Raw genomic sequence first — 25,628 nt, 5'->3', positions numbered from 1 at the left:
CCTCAATCTGCCGACATGGTCTTGGGCAGCCAGGATTAATCGATGTGAAATGTGAACGAAGGCTGTCCCGCCTGGTACAAACCATAAATTTGATGATGATTATGGGATAATGTGTCAAGCCCTGTTATGTATGGGACTGTAGCCTTAAGCCAATCAGAGTGCTATGTTCCGACACACACAAGAGTCAGGACTGGACCTTGGACCAATTAAGGTCACCTGGACCGATGACTGACGAGTTCGATTGACGTCCACATAGCCCCATACACGGCAAGGCTTCTTGACCCATGTTAATCCTGTGATTGAGATTATCTGCCATTTGGCGACTGGAGCCCTCCTGTTGGATGGTACCACACAGGATAGCCCTAATAAATTGATTTCCAGAAATAAATAGCAGCTGTTAAGGAAACACGCAGTTCATTTTTTTATTATATATTTATTTTGTGAAATGTAATGACAAAATGTCTTTGTGTACCGTGATAAGTATAGGTACTCGCTCATTAAAGAGAACTCGTTTCCAATGCAACATAAACTGTTTCTAATTTATTTTGAACCAAGATAATATAATAAATACTAAATGGTCAAACAGCTGTAATTTTTAATATAATTAAGAACACATTTTATTTACATAAGAAAGCACAAACTGGTTCACCAAAATCTACATTAAAACATTTTCCTTGATACATTGTAAAGCTTTACTGACTCAAATAAAAAGGTTTCTTTAATGTAGAAGAAGGTGTATATTGAAATTTGTTTTATTGTAGCTACTGGTCAGGGAATGGGATAACAGAACATTGTATTCACAGCACTTGACAACAAAAGACATCCTATATCTGCGACACTTGGCATTTTCCTTATTATTGTTACTTAACTATCAAGTGTAAGTAATTGGCGTATTTGGGAGGTGGTATAGGTGCCCGTTTCTCACAAGGAGGACGTTGTGGAGTCCAGCACCTCTCGACCGTTACACACCGTCGGCACGAAATTGGAGGCAGAGGCTGCAAATGTAGGATTTTAGGTTAAACATCCTGAGTGGCTCCTATTGCTGCTGCCATTGAATTTGCACTTACATTTGTTTCATGTTAGCAGATGCTTTTGTCCAAAGTGACGTACAAATGAAGCAAATTACAAACACATGTGCTGTCGGTGAGTCAACTAGGCATAAGTGCGGCTAGGCTGAGCTTCCAACTAATGCCCAGAGCTTCCAACTAATGCCCAGGTACAAGTGTAAGAAGCTTCGGAGCAAGAGTTACACAATGTCTTCCAATCAAAGGAAGAATCTATTAAAACAACCGTTCAATGACCAAAAAGTGCAACATTAAGAATGTTCAGATTCAGTTCACTTTTGTGGAAAATAAATACCTGGAAAAAATGTCAGTGTTTATGTTTCAAATCTAACGGAAACTAATGCTTTAATTTGTGTACATATAGCCCTGAGTCAGCATTGCTGGGCTGGTCACACAGTGGTTTGAGGTGAAATTATTATTACTATTTCAAAGCAGAATACACGTCATTTAATTCAGAAGTGAAATCTTCCTTTATGGAAAAAACACTTTATTTGCAATTCTACATTGAATTGTTATTCCAGAAGCCAGTATTCAGCCAATTAATAAACCTGCATGAATAATCACATTTTAATAGCCTTAGAATTATGCCGCTGATCTTTAGAAGTTAGTAGGGTGTCATGTAACTATGAGCCTACATTGGATAAAGTCATGGAAAATGAATGTTGGTGTATGTTGCCTCTTGCTGATGAGTGATCAGGACCATAGCACAGTAACCGTGCCGACGGCGAACTACGTACTTTGGGAGTGGCTGGACGGGGGGCCTGTGGTTACGCTGAAGCGAGCGGTCGGCGCTCTCAGTGTGGTCACGTTCTTCTGAGGCTGGAAGAGGATGATGTGTGTCTTGGGGGCGAAGAGGCAGCCCAGGACCACAGAACCGCTGAGGCTGACTGAGATGCACATGGTGGTGGTCTGTACCTGGGGGGGGGGCACCAAGGGGGAGGAGGGGCAGAAAGTTCAACTTAGCATCCTGTGGTTACTTTGCATGATGTATCATCTGTCACAAACTCATCGTAAACTACCGACAAGGAAACATAGAACTGCAGCAAAAAAAAAAAACCTGAGATGAGCTGAACTAAAACATCATTACCTTCCCAAAAACAGAACAAATCATGTCTGATTTTCAAAATGCCCAAAAATGTAAGTGCACGCTGTTAGTATGATTAGTAATGAATGATTGATTGAATAAATGACCATTAATGAAGCAGAGTTGTGTTTGCATGTGTACTGTGACTGCTACACCTTCAAAAAGTCTAAAAACTAATAACTATTACTGGTCAACAAATTCTTGAGGACAAATTATGCTCATAAAACTGTAGTTAAAAGCAAGCATATTATGTATTCTAGTTGCAGCTCTGAAATATGTTGCTTTTAATGGGTAAACAACTCAGCTGACCTTGACAGCACAGATGTCAGCGCTGTACCTTTCATGTTCAGGAATATTTTGGGCTTTAACAGTTGTTAATATGCCAAATGATGGTTAATAATTAATATGTTTGGTTTGTCAGATTTGATTCTGTTTCACGATACCATCCAGACCTGTGGGAATTAAATAATTTTGTTTGTATCATATTTGATAGAAGGAAAGTGCAAATGCTACTACCTTTCACAACAGAAATTGTATTCAGAACTGATTGTGGTAACTCCTATAGTATACAAGAGCTGATTTTAATGCATGTGTTTAATTATTTAGCCTGTGATGCAAGTATCTAAATGAAAACATGAAGAAGCAGGACTTCTAAAGTGGTAATGTGAGGGCCTTTCTTCAAAAGAAGAGGAAGGAGATGGTGGCAAATGTGATTTTTGAGTTCAATGGCTACTTTGCATAGCCATAAATGTTGAATACAGATGCTCCTCTACTTACGAATGAGTTACGTTCTGAACGGCCGTTCGTAACTTGAAATGTTCGTAAGTTGTTATTCAACATCATTTAAGGGTATACGCAAGTACAAAGAACTAGTATGCTGGGAGTACGCTACGCTACGCAGTGGGAGTAGCAGCCAGAAGTCGTACTAGGTGGAATTGCTGCACAGAAATTATTTTTTTGATGTTGTGGACAGGAAACGGGAGCCCAAGGAACACAATCTGAACTTTCGTTCATATGCCTGAAAGCTTGTAAGTTGAAAATTCGTAAGTATAGTAGCGTCTGTACTGTGTTCTTTGTTTAACAAAGACAACGTAAGCCTGCAACGCTATGTTGTAGATAGATGGATTCATTACATGTGCAAATATACTTTTATAAAGATTGATCATTACTGAAGTAATATTAAGCATTTCATTAATCTGTACAGCAAGTCTCCCTTGTGAATTTTAAACCTGATTCCTCCGATAGCACCAGGTGCATAGGTAACTGCATGCCCCAAGACACTAAAATATGTTTTGAAGAACAACTTCAAAGCGATTTTGTGACAACCTTAGGTTGACGGGCACAATGCTAAAGGCTGCAGCGTGAGTAGTATCAGTGCTGTTATGAAGGCCTCAGGTGGCCGGACACAGAGCATCATCTGGCACATGTAGGTCGAGTCCGTCATCGTCGCCGCCACTGGGACACAGCTGCCTTTCAGCCTCTGACATTAGTTTACACTCCATTCCACACAGCAACACATTCCTATAGTCTTGATCAAGGCCCAAGGTGGGCCACAGCCCATTTTGTGCCCCTGGGCGAGCTTCCCTGCCAGGGCAATTGCCCTTTATTTCACTTAACTGCATGTCTTGTCTGGATCCAGAGGGTTAGGATTATGGCTATGGTTATGGTTAGGGTTACTGTTAGGGGGTTATGGTTATGGTTAGGGTTACTGTTAGGGGGTTATGGTTATGGTTAGGGGTAGGGTTACTGTTAGGGGGTTATGGTTATGGGTAGGGTTACTGTTAGGGGGTTATGGTTATGGGTAGGGTTACTGTTAGGGGGTTATGGTTATGGGTAGGGTTACTGTTAGGGGGTTATGGTTATGGGTAGGGTTACTGTTAGGGGGTTATGGTTATGGGTAGGGTTACTGTTAGGGGGTTATGGTTATGGTTAGGGTTACTGTTAGGGGGTTATGGTTATGGTTATGGTTAGGGTTACTGTTAGGGGGTTATGGTTATGGTTAGGGTTACTGTTAGGGGGTTATGGTTATGGTTAGGGTTAGGGGGTTATGGTTATGGTTATGGGTAGGGTTACTGTTAAGGGGTTATGGGTAGGGTTACTGTTAGGGGGTTATGGTTATGGTTAGGGTTACTGTTAGGGGGTTATGGTTATGGGTAGGGTTACTGTTAGGGGGTTATGGTTATGGTTAGGGGGTTATGGTTATGGTTAGGGGTACTGTTAGGGGGTTATGGTTAGGGTTAGGGTTACTGTTAGGGGGTTATGGTTAGGGTTAGGGTTACTGTTAGGGGGTTATGGTTAGGGTTAGGGTTACTATTAGGGGGTTATGTTTATGGTTAGGGGTAGGGTTACTGTTAGGGTTACGCACTTTACTCTGCCATTTACTCTCTGCTCTCTATGAATGTCTTTGCCCAGAAAAAGCTTGACATGTCACAATAAGATTATTACATTACGTTTTGAGCCTGTCACAGGTAAATTGTTGGTATGAGTGTTATACCACCTATGTGAAAGTACTGTTTTTATGCGTACATAGTTTTAATTTTCTTTAAGCTGTCAGTCGATAGAATAGTCGATCAAACTCAATGTACACTGGAAAATGATTGTACATCTATCCTGGTATTTACAACTGCAATACAAGTATAATAAGATAAATGTAAGCATTTAACTAAGTAAAATATCCCAAGTTTTATTTATTTATTTATTTATTATTTTGATGTTTGGTGAGGTTTTCCTACTAAATAATTACCATGCATCTTAAAAATCTAGTCTTGAGATCTAGTCACAAGTAACCCAAAAGGTTGTCAATAAAAGATGCATTTTAATGTGTTCCTTTGGTCTGAATCATCTCTTTATTCTTTAGTGCAGCAGATTTTGCTCCTTTTAGCTGCCTTAAAGAAAGATAATGCAAAGAGTTTGCTTTTATCTGTCAGATCTGCATGTAAAACCGAGATAAGAACATACGATCTGCCAAAAAGGCAAACGACTTCAGTATCACTTCTTTGTCGGAACAGTTCATGCTGATATGGAGAATCACAACTACCGGGCAGCTTCCTGCATACCTTTTTTAATGAAGTATGTCTTCAGTGCTGAGATATTCCGTACAGATCAGGGCTGCCAACTCTCACACATCTGATGTGACAGTCACGTTTTCAAACTCTCATGCTCATGCAAGAAATCTTGCAGCAAATCTATATTATTGTATTATAAACAAGGTAATAAAACTGTTACATATATGTAAATGCGTGTGCATGTGTGTGCAGACTTGTCTCAAATTGAAAATCTCATGCCACTCAGCTGACTGAAGTTGGCAACCCTGGTACAGACATAGGTGACAAAAAAGTTGCTTACCCTGTAGTCACTGGCGGTGACATAGAATATGGGCTGGAAGGCCAGCCAGATGATGCAGGTGGTGTACATGGTGAAACCGATGAACTTGGCCTCGTTGAAGTTCTCTGGGCACTTCCTGGTCTTGAAAGCGTAGACGGTGCAGAGCACGATGAGCAGGCAGTCGTAGGTGAGGGACAGAAGCATGCTGGAGTCCTTGCTGTTGCACTTCAGGATGACGATGTCCCGCCGATCCGGCTTCACCTCTTTGCGCACATCCGGCACCTCCACCAGCAGCCAGACCAGCAGCGCCACCAGCTGGCAGGAGATGAGTGCTGAGCAGATGGCCACCTGCGAGGCAGGACTGATGAAGCGCGGCCTCTGGGCACCATCCCGTACGCCGCCGAAGATGCGTGCGATGCGGTTGGTCTTGGTGAGCAGGGCGGAGTAGCAGATGGCGAAGGAGGTGCCCAGGCCCAAGCGGCGGAGGGCGCACACGGTGGCGGACGGCTTGGCCACATACACGAAGGTCACGCTGTAGCACATGAGCACGCCCAGCAGCAGGATGTAGGAGAGCTCGCGGCCGCTCGCTTTCACCAGTGGCGTGTCGATATTCTTTGCAAATACGCCGATCACAAAGAGCGTGCAGATTATGCCGAGACAAGCGATGGTGACGGGCCCCACGGCCCAGGCGTCCCCCCACTGGATGTACTCCTCCGGCAGCTCGTAGCAGCCCGTCAGGTTCTCCAGGGGCCACTGGCCCAACATGCAGTCCGTGCAGTGGAACTCGTCCAGCAGGTACTGGTGCGGCTGGCAAGGAATGCAGATCCAGCAGCACACATCCCCAGGCTGCATGCTCTTTACCTCATTCTTCCTGCAGGGGTCACTGCACTGTGATGTTGGAAGTGCCTGTTGGTCCCACAGGATGTGACTTGTATTCAGCACCAGGCCCTGTGCCCAGTAGCCCACTTTGGTGTAGACGTATTTTCCGTCGTCCTCGTGATAATGGAATATGTTGTAGCGGCCGAGGCTGTCCCCGTTGGCGTCGAAGCTAACAACATTCTCCGTGTCTGCTGGACGGAACGGCGCTTCAGAGAGTGAGAAATCAAGAGAATGGTCAGGTCACTGAACTTCCATTGAATAAAAATCAACTAGATATCACTGTTACACCAAGTTCAAAATGTATACCAGCTGTTTTATAAGTCTCTTTTTGGAATCACCATCCTCTGCCAAAGATGTTTTCCCCCTTTGGATCAATAAATTTATATCTCATTATAATATATATCATTTTATTTCATCGTCTATTAGTATATGAATAAGACTGGAGGTAGTATAGGGAACAGGTGCAAAAGATGCATTCTGCTCAGGTTTAGACCTCCTGTGTTACAGGCTTCTCCCTTTGAAACACAAGACCACTCCTGCATGTCTCTCTCTCTCGCTCATCTCAGGCTGCTGTGCAATGCATCCTGTTTGTGATGGGGCTTATGAAATATATTATAAAATGAATGAGCATAAGGGAAGATGTTGACCCCCCCCTTAAAGGTGTGATTCCCATGAATGCCACATAACACATTTGCAAGAATACCCTCTCCTGATATTTCTCCTTTTATTTATTGAATATTTATAAATGATCTTATATAGATATTTGTGTATCTGATACTGCAGGGCTTACAATTGCAAATATCACCATCACTATTCATTTGCAAAATATAACAACAGATAAGAACCTGAGCTAAATAATTCACACTGAAATAATTTGTCAAACATTGGCCTTCCTTTTTCAAAATAATCTGTTCTAATAGAGAACACAGATGCTCCGTAAAGTGTCAGAAGAGAATATTGGAACAACGTTGACCCTGCTATTCCTCCCATTACAGCTGTCGACACATTCTAGGAACATGACCTTTTTGCTCACCATCAAACCTGGTCTTCAAGACATAGTCCTTGTACAGTTTCTTTCCGGTGCCTGGCTTCATGGCATCGCAGATCTTGGTGGAGTTGGGACACACTGCCAGCCTCATGTTGTGCAGAGCGTGGGCCATGGCATAAACAGCATTAATCACGAACATAATTTTGGACTCCTGCTCAAAATTGCCATCACTCAGGGAATACTGCCCGCAGCTGAGCTCCTGAAGACTGCACTGGAAGCGATGTTCCCAGAATTCCCGGAACCAGGGGTTGCGTGTATTGTTGTATGGATCCAGCTTGGTGAAGTACTGAGTGAAGTCCTTGATGGGGTAAGAAGCTAGCTCGATAGTGAAGGCCCCGTTGGCCACCGGCTCGCTCCCACGCACCACGCTCTCCTGTGCCCCCCAGCCGTCACTGGCCACCCAAATGAAGGTGGCGTTCATGCGGGCAGCTGCCACCAGCAGCTCCCGCGCGTCCTCGCTCCGTGTGAACAGGATCACCACCTTGGCGTTGGCTTTCTGCTGCAGGGCGCGAATGACTGCATCGTAACTCCAGCGGCTCATCGAGCGGCTGACCTTGGCGGACGTGGCGATGCAGATGTGGCGAGCCCGGGCCTCCTGCTGGAAGGCATCGATGCCGGTCTCTCCATAATCCCCCTCCGAGGCTACGGTGGATACGTAGGTCCAATTGAAATAGCGGAGGATCTCTGCCATAGCTTTTGCCTGGTAAAAGTCTGGTGGGACGGTGCGGGCAAAGTAGTCATAGCGCGTCTTATCGCTCAGCTTGGCGCTGGTGGAGGCGTAGCTGATCTGAGGGATTTGGAACAGACGGAGTAGATTGGCTACCTGTAATATAAGGATTTGGGTCAGGAGCCAGGAGAGATGGGCTAGAGCAGATGTGTGCAATAACAGCAATAAAATGCAGCAATAACATTTTAGGAAGCACCAATTAAATTAAAAGCTCTGAGGGTGGAGAAACATCACAGCTTCTGTTTATACTTTTGTGATTTGGAAAGACGGATATCCGCAGTTCTGCTGGAGGCATTTCATTACATTCAGTGAATACCATTCACCTGCCATAACTAATACCGACCGACCAAACACATGAGTTACTTTGTTTTGGGAGAGTAAGTTATTGCCATGGCCTCCCAGGATCTTAAGCCAAGCCATAATCGGTGAAGCCATCAGCCAGAGTGTGCCTCTGACCTTTGACCTCTGACCCTCACCACTTCCCCTTTGTAATAATAAATGTTGTCAGAAATCATTATTACCAGTATTTGCACTACCTTAACATTCACAGTTCAAGCACTGATGAATCGCAAAGCCACAAGATAATAGCATTTTTCTTCTGAGCTGCTTCTTCCTGCACACAATCAGCATTCACAAGATGCCTCAGAATGGTCTCCAAACCTTTTGAAACCTTTTTTTTTTTTTTGTTATTTCTGGGAAATAATGATCCCTTCCTGAAAAAGTGCTGATATATTTTTAATGTCACCCACATGTGGTTAGTTTGGTTAGATTAGTTTACTATGGATACCGAAACCATGTGCGATGTAACATTGTGAATTTAAAGTGTTCATCGTGTCAGTGTAACTAACCCTCGTCCTTCAGAAAAATCTGGACCCAGCATATTGATTGAACTGCCTTAGCAGGAGCCATGGACCACCTTGTGTTCCTACATCACGATGCACCATTAAAATCATTTAGAATAACTTGTCTACCTACCCATTTGTCATGTAAGAGGCATTCTCTCTTATCTTGTATTGTTATTTGAACAGTCGATGACATCACTTTCATATATGTTACCATAGAAACCAGTAAGACAGAGAAGAAAATTCATTTGGAAAGTGGGTAGTTAATATTAGAGGTTATTTCCCCTGTGACTGCTTGGTGTCAGATTTTTTTTTGTACTGCGGAGTACAACATTTTTTTGTACTTTATTATGTTTTACACCACCCTGGAAAAAAAGGAAAATGTACATGAAGCTTATTGAAACGTAAATATTTTTGAGTTATTTTGACTTACTCATTAAAACATTTTTCCATAAAAGCATTGATAAAACATGGATAGCCATTTTAAACTTTCCTGTCATGACAGAATTCCTCAAAATACAATGAAACATAAGCATCAGACAGAACTGGCAGATGTGCATATGAATGCTATAGCAAACAGACCTCGTGTGCCAAATCTGGTGCCCCCAACAAAAGCTCACCCCTATGCACCCCATCCATCCATCCATCCATCCATCCACCACTTATCTGGGGTCGGATCCTGGAGGCAGCAATCTAAGCAGGGATGCCCAGACCTCCCTCTCCCCAGCCACCTCCTCCAGCTCCTTCAGGGGAATACCAAGGTGTTCCCAGGCCAGCTCAGAGATATAATCTGTCCAGCATTCCTTAGGGCCTCCTCCTGGTTGGATATGCCCAAAACATCTCTGGAGGGTGCCGTCCCAGAGGCATCCTAGATACAGTAGATGCCCAAACCATTTCAACTGGCTCAAATGCGGAGGAGCAGCATCTCTACTTCGAGTCCCTCCTAAATGTCTGAGCTCCTCACCATATCTCTAAGGCTAAGCCTAAAGACACCCTGCAAAGGAAACTCATTTCTGCCCCTTGTATCCACAATCTCATTCTTTTGGTCACTACCCAGAACTCGTAACCATGCGGGTAGGAATGTAGATTGACCAGGAAATCAATAGCTTTGCCTTCTGGCTCAGCTCTTTCTTTACCACGATGGAATGCTTCTCCGCTGGAGATCCACACATCCACATGCACAGTCACATCCTTTCAACCCTTGAAATCGCTTGTAGGACCACTGGCTTCATAATGCTCACAGAGTTTCATTTAGAGACATTCTTAGTCCAGAGAGACACTAAGTGACATGTATGCACAAAGACACAGACGCACAAAGTGAACTGTGTGCACATACAAAGACATTGAGGTACACTAAGTGACATGTGTGCACATACAAAGACACAGAGATGCACAAAGTGACATGTGTGCACATACAAAGACATAGAGGTACACTAAGTGACATGTGTGCACATACAAAGACACAGAGATGCACAAAGTGACATGTGTGCACATACAAAGACATAGAGGTACACTAAGTGACATGTGTGCACATACAAAGACACAGAGATGCACAAAGTGACATATGTGCACAGACAAAGACATAGAGGTACACTAAGTGACATGTGTGCACATACAAAGACATAGAGGTACACAAAGTGACATGTGTGCACATACAAAGACATTGAGGTACACTAAGTGACATGTGTGCACATACAAAGACACAGAGATGCACAAAGTGACATATGTGCACAGACAAAGACATAGAGGTACACAAAGTGACATGTGTGCACCTACAAAGACATAGAGGTACACAAAGTGACATGTGTGCACCTACAAAGACACAGAGATGCACAAAGTGACATGTGTGCACATACAAAGACATAGAGGTACACTAAGTGACATGTGTGCACAGACAAAGACACAGAGATGCACAAAGTGACATGTGTGCACATACAAATACACAGAGATGCACAAAGTGACATGTGTGCACCTACAAAGACACAGAGATGCACAAAGTGATATGTGTGCACCTACAAAGACATAGAGGTACACAAAGTGACATGTGTGCACCTACAAAGACATAGAGGCACGCAAAGTGACATGTGTGCACCTACAAAGACATAGAGGTACACAAAGTGATATGTGTGCACATACAAAGACATAGAGGCACGCAAAGTGACATGTGTGCACAGACAAAGACACAGAGGTACACTAAGTGACATGTGTGCACATACAAAGACACAGAGATGCACAAAGTGACATGTGTGCACATACAAAGACACAGAGATGCACAAAGTGACATGTGTGCACATACAAAGACATAGAGGTACACAAAGTGACATGTGTGCACCTACAAAGACATAGAGGTACAGTACACAAAGTGACATGTGTGCACATACAAAGACACAGAGATGCACAAAGTGACATGTATGCACATACAAAGACATAGAGGCACGCAAAGTGACATGTGTGCACAGACAAAGACATAGAGACACATACAGAGACATTTGTATACAGACAGAAATACATAGAAACACAAAGTAATGTGTACATACACAGTATTTGGCATTCCAGGTTCAGAAACTATAAATCCAGACCAACATATTGTTTCTACCAACCAGTTGAGCATAAAGAGTCACAGTCAGAGTACTCACCAGGTTGGTAGAAACAAAATCTTGCTCTGGATTTGTAATTTCTGGACCTGAAATGTCCAATACTGCACATACACACGGAAACAAGTATGCACTTCTTTACACAGCGTGTAGTTAGAGTATGGAATAGTCTTCCTGCTAGTGTAGTGGAAGCTAAAACCATGGGTTCCTTTAAATCAGAGCTTGATAAGATTTTAACAACTCTGATCTATTAGTTAAGTTCTCCCCAAACGAGCTTGATGGGCCGAATGGCCTCCTCTCGTTTGTAAATTTCTTATGTTCTTATGCAGGTACAAGGACATAAAGACACATTTAGAGATATACAGTATGTGTGCGGATACAAAGACAAAGAGAGACACAGAGATATGTGTGCACTTTCAGAAACAGAGATACACGCAGAGACAAGTGGCAGCAGAGTTGTTGACTCAGTATGTGATGTAGCTGTGTACAGGCTCCAAGCTTCTAGAAACACGCTCTGCATTGGATAACTTGTTACTGAAAATAGATGGATGGAATTTTACTATGTCCACACAATATGTTTTATTCACTGTCTTGGATTTAAAGCCAAAAATACCTACACATTCTTCTGTGACATTCTGCCAATGAACTCAAGTATTAATGAGGTAGAAAGGCAAAATATAATTTAGTTACTTTCTTGGATAAGCAAGCCGATAAATGCTGCATGGCCTCCATACCTGGATAGAGACATCACTGTAGGAGCCACCAATGACTCCAGAGATAGCTAGGGGTAAGTCGTCATGAATGGCGTAGGAACCGTCAGGGCAGATGTACTCTGTCTCGTCCACCTTGGTGAGAGAGGCACGGACAAACTCCAGGGACTGCTCCAGTGCGTACGTGTCCTTGGAGCAGGAGTCCAGGATGTGGGCACCTAGCCTGAGGCCTGGCAGGATGTGCTCATCATGGTTAATCTCATCCAGTGCCAGCAGCATGGCCTCCAGCCTCTGGATGCCACGCTGTTCGTTAACTGTGCCACAATCCTCTGTTCCTTCACCCTTGTGGTGCACAGGGAAGAGGCCCCCAATCACCAAATCCCCCTCGACCAAGATCTCTCGCTTGGCACCTGTGCTATAGCTGGATGTAGCCAGAGTCTCTGGGACCAGTAGCAGGAGGAGCGGCAGCAGAAGACAGGAGGGAATCCACGCTTTGAGCCAGAAGCACGCAGAAGTCATGGCCATGGGAGAGACAGGTCACTTTAGTCCTCGGTTTTGGACTGGAACAAAGATGGGCTCTTAACGCACATTAAATCATCATGATGTTCTGTTCCAACTTTAGGTGTTTTGTTTCAGCTGCAAAGATCTACAGAAAAAAACAGAGGAAGTGTCAAACTTGATTTTAAAATACAGCAGTACCACACTTTATACTAATGTGCACAGACCAGCAGATACTTTGTGGTGGCTGTATGGCTCAGTAGGTTAGGGTGCTGTGCATGTGACTGAAAGTTGCCTGTTCAGCTTCCAGGGTCTGCAGAATGATGTCACCTTAGGGGGCCTGAGAAAGGTCCTAAACCTTCAGTTGCTCCAGGGACTTGCTGACCCTGCTCTCACAAAAATGTGTCACTTTGGATAAAAGAGTAAGAAAAAAATTGTATATTTTATTATTCATATATCTTGAGTTTTTTTTTATTGTCTTTTGTTGCAGTTTTTACAGTCATTTTCACAATATCATGTCTACTGAATCAAAACTCTTCACAAGTAAGCTTTACAAATCACCAGAGGCTGGGACTTTAGTCACTGACTCACATCTCAACTCAGACTCAAGTCATTTTATGACTTGTGACTTGACTCAGCAAAACTGATGGAAAGACTTGGACTCGACTTGCGCTTGAGGGCAGATGACTTGTGACTTGGACCTGACTTGGACCCTATGACTTGAAAAGACTTGAGGTCATAGCCCCCCCTCTGGATACCATAACATTAATTTTATAATTTCAGTATATATTAATTCTCTGCTGTCTGCATTTTCATTTGACTGAATGCAAGGTCTCCTGAGATCCTGCATATACAGACGTAAAAACTGTGTGAGGACAACCATGACAAAGTGGATACTCTCTTTTTAACCTATCTCTGCTTATGAAGGACTTTGGTACAACATGCTATGGTGGATTTTTGCTGCAACAATTTTTAGCCTCTAAAAAATAATTTAAAAAATAGATACAGGTGGAGACACAAGTTACATGGCTAACAACTCGACTCGGACTTGAATCACAAATTTGTTGACTTGTGACTCGACACCAAAAATGATGGATAGACTCGGACTCGAGGCCACATGACTTGAGACTTGACTCAGACTTGCAATGTTTTGACTTGAGGCTTGACTTGGACTCGCCAAGAAGTGACTTGTTCCCATTCCTGGAAAACACACCTGAGTACATCAATTAACCTGTGCTGCAAAGTGCACAACCTCCGAAACATTTCATACTTCACCCAAAAGTGATTCATGCTGCCATAACTATAGCATATGCTCTCTTCCAAAAGACTGCTGTGTCACTGATTGTATAATCAACTAAAAAAACACAAACAAATTGAAGCATCACAGAATACACACGTGTTTCCATGTCCCCTACTTTTGCATAGTGGTGCCTTGTAAAATAAAAGAAAACATATACAGACATACAGTAGTAACAGTGGAAATATCTCTTCAGCAACAACTACTTCACTATATACATGCACATTCCAATGGAAATTTTACCACTTTTGTACAGATACAAAAATGCAAACTAAAAAACTGAATAAACTTTTGCTAAAATCAGAATAATCAGTCTTATTTCAACTTTGACTAGCACTTAATGTCTGTCAAAATGCAGCATATTTCCATCTACAGTGATCAAAATTTTGTCTGGTTTTGAGATGAAAGTTACCTGTTTTGGTCGGTATCTAAATGTCTGAAAAATTTGCTGTAGTTGTACATAATTTTGCTGCTGTTCAAAACTGATGGAGAGAGGTATTCATGAATTTTGGAGGAAGTAGTGGTTGAATACATTTTGTATCAAAGCAATGCAAAACTAAACATAGTTTAGTTCACACAGTCTACTGATATGGTGCATGTGTTAAGTGTTTTGAAAACGGGGACATTGTATTGAGAAAAGTCTGACAACAATTGTAAAAAACTGCAAATTAATTCACCTTTCAATGAAAGGTTAGACTGAAACTGAAAGTTGTCCTGGACTCTTAATAATAGGAAGAAGCATGATGTATGAAATGATATCTTTAAAATTAGTAGCCCATGACATACAGAATATTGTCTCATTGGTTTGCATGAGTTGAATAAAGTCCCAAATGATAATTTCTCAGCTTATTTAAACAACTGTGACTTTTTTTCTCGATGAGCCCAGAAACATTCAGTGCTGTATGATGGACCTGGACTCCCATCCAGTAAGATTTTTTTATTCTTTCCTGTTCCCACCAAAGTTCTCACTTCAAGAATTCATTAGCTTAGTCATTATTCTGTCCCTCAATTTATCGAGCTTTCGCAGACAGAAAAAGAATCTCATAACCATTAAATCAGTAAACCTATGTGACAGCTTTCAGAAGTTTACATATTCAAATTGCACCAAGATATTAGATCCATTTTTTTTAAATTAGATTTTATTTTAATACTATTTTAAAATGTTTCTTTTCAGCTTAGTTTTTGATTGCAATAACGCATTTTGAACCTCGATCCTGACACCTGGGGGTCTGGATAAGTGGCTGACCTTGTGCTCAGACCCCAAGATTTACTCATAGGGGAATAAGATGAGATATGTGTAAAGAAACGATCCCCCATGTATTTTTACAAATAGCAAATAAAGTAGCAACAACATGATGGAGTTAGTTAAACCAGGTAACCCATTTTTCAGGGATCAAGAACCCTTTTTAAATATGATGCATCTGTTCTAATCAGTTATTCCAATCAGAAGCCCCCACACACACTGCCAATGGAAACTGTTCTTTGAGAGCCAAGTCATTAATGAAAGTTACAATTTCTCTTGATTGCTCCGGTACATTTCATGAAACATTCTCAAGACTATAATAGCATTTCTCAAAATAGCATATAGCACAACACTATGGTTTAGCTGCAAACGCCTTTACCTTACAAAAAACATTTAACTCAAGTTTTGGGTGTAAAATTTTTACAATGGGAAACTACACAATTGTGCCAAATGATGACAAGTGTACAAAGCATTTGCATATACGTACTAAGACATTTGGATGCTTGTGTGAAGAAATGAGAAATTATGTTCCGCTATGCAGAAGTGACATTATGGTGTGGGAATTATACTTCTTGTTTTGCAAATATTAATTGTCATTTGAGAAATGCTCCAAAACAATTGAGAAAAACTATATTACACCAATGCACAAATGGTCTTGTACAACTGTGCAAAGATTATGTAGCTTCCTAAAACTATATATATGTATGTGATCATCGTGTTAGTCACCACATGCAAACAAGCTTTCAAAATGATTTAAAAATATATTCCATAAATTGCAGCGATACAGTATTGTTGTGTTTTTGGTTCCCATGGTACATGATTTTGTTGTCCTCTTGTTGTTCTTGTACTGCCACTTTGCTGTGTGACCTTTTTGTTTGCTATTATACTGTGTCTTGAGATCTGAAGAAGTTACATGTGTACGCGAGTGCTTTCTCTCGCCAGTGAACTTTACATACTGTAATGTAGAGCCTTGTGTGAAACTGGTGTCTTTGGATACATCCAAGGCCAATCTGAAGGTACGGAGCCCCCTAGTGTCTCCCCAGGATACCCTCATCAACACTTTCCAAAAAAATGTTTTGAGGGCAGAAGGAAAAATTGGTTCAGATAGATAAGTGTAGAGGAGGTGGGACCAACCAATCAGATGTCTTAGTCCCACTTCCACTACTTGCTTGGAACCAATCATTTTTCCTTCTGCCCTGAGAACATTTTTGTGTAAGTAAAACTCCCACAAGCTCATCAACAATGAACTGCAGAATGCTGCAATATGCATTTACAGTTACTGTTGTGTTTTTTCCATTAACTATGGTGTCTGCATTTCACCAAGTGGCATAATGCAAATGATGCAGCTGCTACCAGCTACCTAAACATTTAGGTGACTGAGCCTTTCCATCACCATCTGAACACTAGATGGCAGACAAACGAGAGGAGGATGCTTCATACTCCTGGTTCACTCCTCAACAGCATTAACACAGCAGGAGTATGCGTCTTGGAGAGAAAGTCGTTTTCACAGAGAACACTGCATTTCTAGCTGCTCTGTCCACAAACTTATCGTCTTCCCACATTCAGCTGGGAGAGAAGTCGGGACAAGTATACTAATTCATAAAGACTAAAAATTTTCTACTCCACTGAAATCTCTTCACTTGGTCCTTCTGGAATCTCTGTTCCTGCTTTTGTTTAGTAATTCATTAGAAGCTTCAGCTAGCTGTACTTCTATGATGTCCTTTCTGCCTTACCTTTCCACTTTGAAAAAACCATTTGATTATGAAATGAAAAAGTAATCTGTGTGAAACCTGCTCTGGTGTGCTCTCTGCTGTATAGACATAATGTGTGTCAGACTAACAAAGCACTTTCAATCTGGTGATGAAGCTTTTCATCCCACCTAATCCAAAATATCACCAATTTATAGTCTTCTTCTAAGTGAAACATTTTGGTTATCGGTTCAGAAACAAGGAGAATGATTTACTGAGCACTCTCCCAATCTCAATCTCCTAACCCCACTTTGCACAATAACCTGGCAAAAACTCTCTTTAATATATACCAACTAAGCAGTGGTTCTCTCCAATTTCACTGTTCACTGGATTGGACACAAGTTTACCTTCAGGGCCCTGGCAAAAAGTAGCAACGGGCAGTCCCCAGGATACGAATGAGATCCGTTACCTAAGTCTGTATTAAGTCAAAATTGTAGGTAAGTGGGAACAAGTGCGTATGGGTTTTATTTATTGTCAGTCAGATGTTTGTATTAGTATATATTTTACCTTTATAATGCATATAAAACTCTTACAAAACACTTCCAAGTACACTAAAACTTAAACTTAGTAATAAAGTACACAATAATATTAATAATTCAGTAATAATAAAAGTACTGTACTGTAACTGTACTGTACCTCCAATCTGTTGTAATATTGTGTTGAAGATGCATAAATGCTAATGCTTGCTTTGTGTCGGCCATGTTTATTAAGCAAAAGTGGCATAATGAAAATGATTCTGTTAAATACTTCACGGAGTCCTGCCGACGAACCACTGAAGCTGCAAAATGTTTTCATGAATGTCACAAAGTAGTGTGTGCATTTGTTATTATGAACCACAGCAATTAATTCGAAATTTTAATATAATAGATTTTATGGCGATCCGTTTATAAGTATGAGCTCTCCATAAGTCGAATGTTCTTAACCCAAAGACTGCCTGTATATGCAATATATGGTCAGAAGTATTGGGACACACCTCTTAATCATTGAGTTTGCGTGTTTTATTGAGACCCCTTGGCACATGTGTATAAAATCAAGCACCTAGCCATGCAGTCAGGTTTACAAACATTTGTGAAAGAATAGATCATTCTAAAGTGCTCAATGAATGCAAGTGTGGTACTGTCATAGGATGCAAGTTTGTGAAATTTCTTCCTTGCTAGATATTCCACAGTAAATTGTAAGTGGTATTATTGCAAAGTGGAATGGTTTAGGAACAACAGAAATTCAGCCAGAAGTGGCAGACCATGTAAAGTGACAGAGTGGGGTGACTGAGGGCTGAGACACAAAGTGTGTAAAGATAACTAATGAAGAATTAGTATTAGTATTAGTATTAGTATTATTGACCCAATAAATGCAGAGTTCCAAACTTGGGAAGAGCCTCAAAAACTGTACTCCATACACTCCCCCTGGAGAGGAGAGCCCCAGGCACTGTACTCCATACACTCCCCGTAGACAGGAGAGCCCCAGGCACTGTACTCCATACACTCCCCGTAGACAGGAGAGCCCCAGGCACTGTACTCCATACACTCCCCCCAGAGACGAGAGCCCCAGGCACTGTACTCCATACACTCCCCGTAGACAGGAGAGCCCCAGGCACTGTACTCCATACACTCCCCCCAGAGACGAGAGCCCCAGGCACTGTACTCCATACACTCCCTGTAGACAGGAGAGCCCCAAACACTGTACTCCATACACTCCCCCCAGAGGGAAGAGCTTCAAAGACTGTACTCCATACACCTTCCCTCCTCAGCGATCCTAGGGATCCTCGAAATTAGAACACCAAACATGGCTTCATGCTTTTTCTATTACGTTTCAGTCTATTTAAACTACATACATACTACATGATAATTGATATATTAACATAATGTTCATTAAAAAAACACACATTTATATTGCCCACAATACACTAACTAGATATTGCAATTTTACTATATATTGCGCATTGACTCAGTCTATGTTATATTTACTATCTCAGATAGGTTAATCGTTTAAAAGATACATTTAAGTAATTTATGCTAAATATATACTATATTAATTATAATGAAACACTTTTAAAACTATATTAAACATTATTAAATCTACATTTTATAAACAAGAATCGTTATATTTTAAACTGATGTCTTGATAAGCACGGTTTATTTCGCTGCACATGCGACCCCAACACCGGTACTGTATTTCCGGCTTTAACACGCGTTACTTATTTGCTGACGTGATGCTTGTGATGGAAATGTCCAAGGAAGTAAGAAGTTTCCTCTGTTTCTAAGAGGAAATGTGTTAAAATTATTTCTTTTAATGTTTACTGACAAGAAGCTTTCCTGTCGCATGTGTATGCAAGGTGAGAAACTGTTAGTTTTGCTTCTTGGGGGGCAGACAAAGTGCAGCAAGAATGCTTAGTCTAGATAGCATATGTGAAAGAGCTTGAATCTATGATAACACTCTAGAAGAACCAAACGTAGGCTATATACTGTACAGTAACACCCACTTCGCATTCGCAAATCATACTTGGGCTTACCTAACCTCTATATACCTAACCTCTATAACAGTCTCCTAGGCTGAACGATGACATAAAACGTCTATTTATTACTGATTTCTAAACAAACAGTACTGTACTGTGTGACCTACACTTTGCATGTCAAATTCCTTTGTCATTTCCTATCAATACCGTTTTATATAATATACCTTACAAACCATCTAAATTATGCCCATTGTGTACAGAGTAGTACTGTATGCAGAGGGAGCACTACGTTTTGGAAATTTGAATGCAAATATAACAGCATGCACGGAAAGTTTTAAAATGCGAGATTCCTCAGTGTCTCGGCTGGTTGCCGAGACAATGTTCCCAAGCCAAGATCGACTTATAATATTAAATATATAGTCTACACTTACACTTAACAAACATTAGCCTATATATTACTAATATTTTTATTTTAATATGATTTTATGTGATCTAAATCAGAATTTATACAGTATTCAGTATTGTTTTTACTCGTCGTTTGCGAGTTTCCGCGATCTTTCTGAAAGGTCCAAAAACACTTACCAACTTGGTCATCCGAAACCGCGGATGTCAAATGAGATAATCTACAAGCATTGCCACATTATGTTTTTAGATGTGTGCATGTTGAAGATCACATGTCTTATTTTGAGCTGTAAATAATTCGACTGGCAAGGAGCAGGTGTTGTACAAACACTGCAAGGAGTGTGTGATACACTCCTCTTCAAAGTAAAGAATTCCAAACAAGTTTAGCTTAAGTTTATGCTCTATGTTCAGGCAGGTTTTCACTATGCAGACAGATGTGTCCCCAATGCCTGCACTGTATTTCCAGCTTAACATACACTATTGTCAAAAGTATTGGGACACCTGCCTTTACACATACATGAAGTTTACTGACATCCCATTCTTAATGCATAGGCTTTAATATGGAGTTATTTAGTTTGTTAAACAAAACTGAACACACTAGGAACACTACAAAATAAGTGGACCGCGAGCGGTAAAAAATAAAAAGGGGAAAGACAAAGACTAATTTCAAAAGGTCGGGGCAACAAGGAGCAGGCAGGCAACAAATAACACACAGGGTAACCACAAAGACATGGAAAAACACTTTATAAGCTACAAGAAATTCTACGCTGACAAACATCAACATCACTGACATACATCAATGACTCCAGGAGGAACAGAACAGGATCAGGAACTTAAATACAAAAGGTTAACAAGGATAATACAGGACAGGCAAAAACAATTAACCAATTGCAGGGTGCAGGACAACGAGCAATCAGGGCAGAATACACAAGGGCAGGCACAAGAACAGGCAACAGGTGGAACTGATAATTAACTCAAAGAACTCAGAAACTAAACAGGGAAACTAAGAACTGACAAAGAAACAGAAACTAAACACTGGGAAAATAATGGAGGCAGGTAAAACAGAACCAAGGCAAAGCAAAAAACCCAAACTGAAAAACAATCCACAGAATTACAAGAACTAGAAAACAGATACAAATGAAACAGAAGGGAACAAAATCTATAGAAATACAAAAACAGAGGAGATGGGATTTAAAGAATGAGGGTTATACAGTTTGCTGCACACTCAGCTGATTGAGCCATGCGCCCTTCTGGGGAAAAGGGGGAAACAAACTAAAGACTGACGGGGAAGGCAGGATGGCCAGCGACACCTGCTGGCCAAACAGGGAGAAGACGAAAGACGAAAGACTCGGACAAACAGCTTCTAACCCTGACACCACTGCATTCAACTCTTTGCATTGTACTTGGTGATGTAAGGCTTGGATGCAAATTAAGATTGTCTGTTGCTCTAAGCCATGTATTTCTTACAAATGTCAGGAGGCTGTACTGGATGAGTGCATACACAAGATGGATGTGTGGATGGAGGGTGGCTTCACAGATGTTATCTTTAATGCCGTGTACATCATTTGTGTGTAAGGTGTCTACCATGACCTTTCTCTCTGATCCTGGCTCAATCAGTCGACCTTACGCGGTGAAGACATTCCAGTAACCATGGTAACCATGCCAGTGGGATGGCCTGGCAGCAGGCAGGCAGACCCTTCGTGAACTCTGTCTGTTGCTGCTCTGCTGCATCCTAGTGTGCTGGGGTGAATGCGAGGAGGCTCACGCATTCAGTTTGGCCCCAAGAGTTATGAAAGGCTGTTTGTATGCTGGGTTTCTTCATCAACTGGCCAAATTGATCCTCTAAGCCCAAAGGAGGAAAAGCACAACTGTTCAACCTATTTGCAGATTTTTTCCTTGTGGACAGAATCATATGCAACACCACAGCATCATCTATCAACAGCAATAATAAAAATTCTCCATTTCAGCCCCAGACCGGTATTATTGTCCTGTGACGTCTTGCATTAGCGTTACATCCTCCATGGTTTCTTTCTTTCGGGAAAATTTTGTGTAAATTACATAATTACATTCCAGAACACAAGGAAATATAACAGGTCAGGTTCCCTTTCTTGGATTTGATAGATTTTGTTGGCAATCATTTTTAGTCAAAAGACCAATATAAATTATGTGCCTCATTGAACATGCTATTTAGAACAGTCACAGAACATGCTGACCCATAGGAAATAACCTTCACAGTAGTAGTGATAGAAGTAGTGGTTGAAATGAAACTACAGCGCATATGATATCTGATATGGCTCCATGATAGTGCTACTGACCCATTATCTAAAATGTTGTCAATATAATAATTCTATATTTATATATAATTCAATTATAATGCAGTCAAAAAAAATAATTTTACACGTATTTCACCTTCATTCTTGCTGTGTATCTTTCTCTATTTTCATACACATGCCTCAGAATTAACAGGGATTTATGTTTTTTCATGAACAGATGATCACATGAATGCACTCAAGCCGTGGTCACAAATGATGTGGACATGAATAAGTAAACAAATGAATGCACTCAAGCTGTAGTCACTGATGATATTGACATGAATCGATGAACACATGAATACACTCAAAATGCAGTCACAGGTCATGTGGACATGAATCCATGAACACATGAATGCACTCAAACCACATGCAGTTACAGATGATGTAGACATAAATATCTGAACAGATGAATGCACTCGAACCGTGGCCATAAATGATGTAGACATAAATATATGAACACATGAATGCACTCGAACCGCGGCCATAAATGATGTGGACATGAATAAACACACAAATGCACTCACACCAATGTCACAGATGATGTGATCATGAATAAACACACAAATGCACTCACACCAATGTCACAGATGATGTGATCATGAATAAACACACAAATGCACTCACACCAATGTCACAGATGATGTGATCATGAATAAACACACAAATGCACTCACACCAATGTCACAGATGAAATCGACACAAAGTACTGGGATGAATGGGATTTTACATTTACTGACTCATTTTCAAAAAATAAAATTACATTATTCCACCCTTTGTTAGTTTTCTGAACAACATAACATGATTGATGTTTTATGTTACATTATATTTATGAATTACTATGTTCCATATTAATCTATGAAAATTTTCAAATTAAATAAAAAAAATCCTTTTAATGTATAAATGGAATTAAGATTTTCAAAATGCTTTAAAAAAGTTGAACCAAAGTAATTAGTTGTGAATTGTAGGTAAATAATGGTTAATGAATATACTGTAACTAAGACTTTTAATTACTGTCTCTAAATTTTCTCCTTTCGAGACCTATTTGTGTTTTTATTTCTGTGATGATTTGTCACAAATATCGCTGATAGTTTCAGTGTTTGTGCATTACTGTACATTTCCAGGTGTTACTGTGCTTAGTATAACAATGTTACTCCCCAGCACGGTTAACTCCTGTACAACTTTTCTGCATTTCTAAACAACATTTTGGTATTCCGTGCCGTGTCTGTAAAATAACGTTTCGGACAGAAATTGTTCTTCTACGTCTACGAAAACATTTTATTTGTGATCTGCATAATATGTCTGTATCGTGTCCATGGTTACAAAGAGACAAATGTAGGTATTTGTAGAATATATTGTAAAAAGCATCTGCTGTTAACAATAAGAATATGGTACCCTGTACCCATCACTATAAAAACAAACGCTTATTACAATGAAATTATCAGTATGTTTTATTTGCGAATATAAATTGGTTGTTAGTAATAAAATCATACATACACTGAGACATGCATATTAATTTTCATAGCTAGTTTTGAATAAACTTCTGGAGAGATCTTATCAATGAAACCAATCAAATTATTAACCAAAGCTCCATTATATGTGTGCCAGTTTGTTATTTATCCAGTTTCAGTTTATTAATTTTTAAAATTACTATTATTGTATTTTTTCTAAAGAGTCATGTTTAGTTTATCGATGCTGTGAAGACATGGGTTTAGTGATCCAGCACAATACATAAAATACATCAAATTAAGCAAGAAATATTCGCTTACCCATTTGGTCTGACGCTATGCTTCGCTTTGAGATTATTCCAAACCTTGATTTCCTGTTTCAGAATTCATTTGGTGAAGTTTGAACCTCCAGAAGACTTATACCTGTCCTTGGTGCTGCAATCGACTTGACGCGAGAGAACACCAGATTCCTTCAGTTTAAATATAATGGTAAATGGCTCTCCCTTGAAGTATTTTAAACGGAAACGTTCAGGTATCTGATGTACAACATTCAAGCGATGGTAAGCGTGTCACTAAAACAACAGCATACTGCGATTAAATAAATAGTAAGACCTCGCTTGCTTTTTGTTCCGTTATATATTTGCCATTAGTTTTATATCTTCTTAATGCACAATGCCGATTTTCCTGAAAAATGTGGAAATCCTTGTGACAGGTGGCAGAAAAGTAGCGCTTCTGGCGGCTGGATCTCTTTTATCGGTGCACAGACCGATTATTCACACAATCATGCTGCTTCGTGTATTTCTTAGCGCAAGAGATTTTGAAAGCATGAGTACTGTACATACGTTATTTCAAAATTGCAGTCGCTGTCAGTTTTCTCTCTGGGCGTCATATGACTAAAAAGCAATCAAGTTAATCAAGTTTACCTCAATCTTTTTCCCATCCAAAATAATGTTTTAATTAAAAACTAATTAATCAGCAATGTAGATGGTCTTTGGCACACATTTCGGAGCTCTGCACAGAACAAGTGAAACGTGCTATGAAAACTTGCTAAGTCGAACTCTAGAGATTCCGAAGCAGCAGTAATCCTAGGATGACGCCTTTCTATTTCTGGTTCATCTACAAGACTTGGCTTGGTCAGTTTGCTCAGGGAAAGGACGTGGTGGCTCCCGGTTGGGTTATCTGTCAGCTGGGGAGCAGACACTCAAATAAACATCTGATCTGAAGTATACCCATTCTCACCTCCAAAATGTGAGGCATCAAATCCCTTAAGATTTGCCGACTTCAAGAATTAATTATTGATAACATCTATGTAACTCTCCCGACCATTTGAGTCTATGCGTTACTTTAACTCGCCGGTAAATAATGAAATCTGCAGGAGGCGACCTAGCAAGTGCAATACATGTAGGGTATTGTAAATGTGTTAGGATTCATCTGTCTTACACATAACCTAAGGAGAGTCATCCGTCTTAATAAACTGCTGCTCCGTTTGAGTAATATAAAAAAGCTTTACTGAACAATACACTGGCAAATACTAATTTGGTTGTTTCAAAGGATATATAACGCCCCATTCTAATAAATAGGTAAAATGAATATGTAGAATATTTAGGCATAAATAGCCTACAGATATATGTGCATTTGTGACGTGGTCAAAACGCGCATAAGCATATCCCTTTTACGTTAAAACATGGAGGCTAAAACTAAAGTCGAATGTTATATTATATTATATTGTATTATATTATGTTATATCACTATACTTTCTGGGCATTTTACAAAAGAGCTTATATAGTATAAATATCTATAAGATTCAACAGAGTAGCTCTGCCAATAAAATGTGCAAAACAATCACTTTTGAAATGAGCTGTCCTAAATGATACCAGGAGATATTTTTCAAGTTTCATGTGAATTGAAATGTATTAGTAGTGGTCCCTTTCATTGTTTTCCAGGGCCAGCTCTGAGTGT

At 40.5% G+C, this 25,628-nt stretch overlaps 1 protein-coding gene across 1 annotated transcript; it reads right to left on the bottom strand.

Moving 5' to 3' along the window:
- Nucleotides 1-578: 578 nt before the first annotated feature.
- On the bottom strand, nt 579-24,701 carry grm2a (glutamate receptor, metabotropic 2a). Its single transcript, XM_023796804.2, has 6 exons — nt 23,991-24,701; nt 12,297-12,918; nt 7,385-8,222; nt 5,494-6,557; nt 1,802-1,979; nt 579-995 (listed from the first exon to the last, which is right to left on the bottom strand). The coding sequence occupies exons 2-6, from the start codon at nt 12,795-12,797 to the stop codon at nt 922-924; spliced, it is 2,655 nt and encodes an 884-aa protein (XP_023652572.1). The 5' UTR covers nt 12,798-12,918; nt 23,991-24,701; the 3' UTR covers nt 579-921.
- Nucleotides 24,702-25,628: the final 927 nt, after the last annotated feature.

The sequence above is a fragment of the Paramormyrops kingsleyae genome, chromosome 8 (genome assembly GCF_048594095.1).
Source record: "Paramormyrops kingsleyae isolate MSU_618 chromosome 8, PKINGS_0.4, whole genome shotgun sequence".
Taxonomy (NCBI): Eukaryota; Metazoa; Chordata; class Actinopteri; order Osteoglossiformes; family Mormyridae; genus Paramormyrops; species Paramormyrops kingsleyae.
Note: the sequence above shows the minus strand (reverse complement) of the source record. Positions and strands in the feature narration are given on the sequence as shown.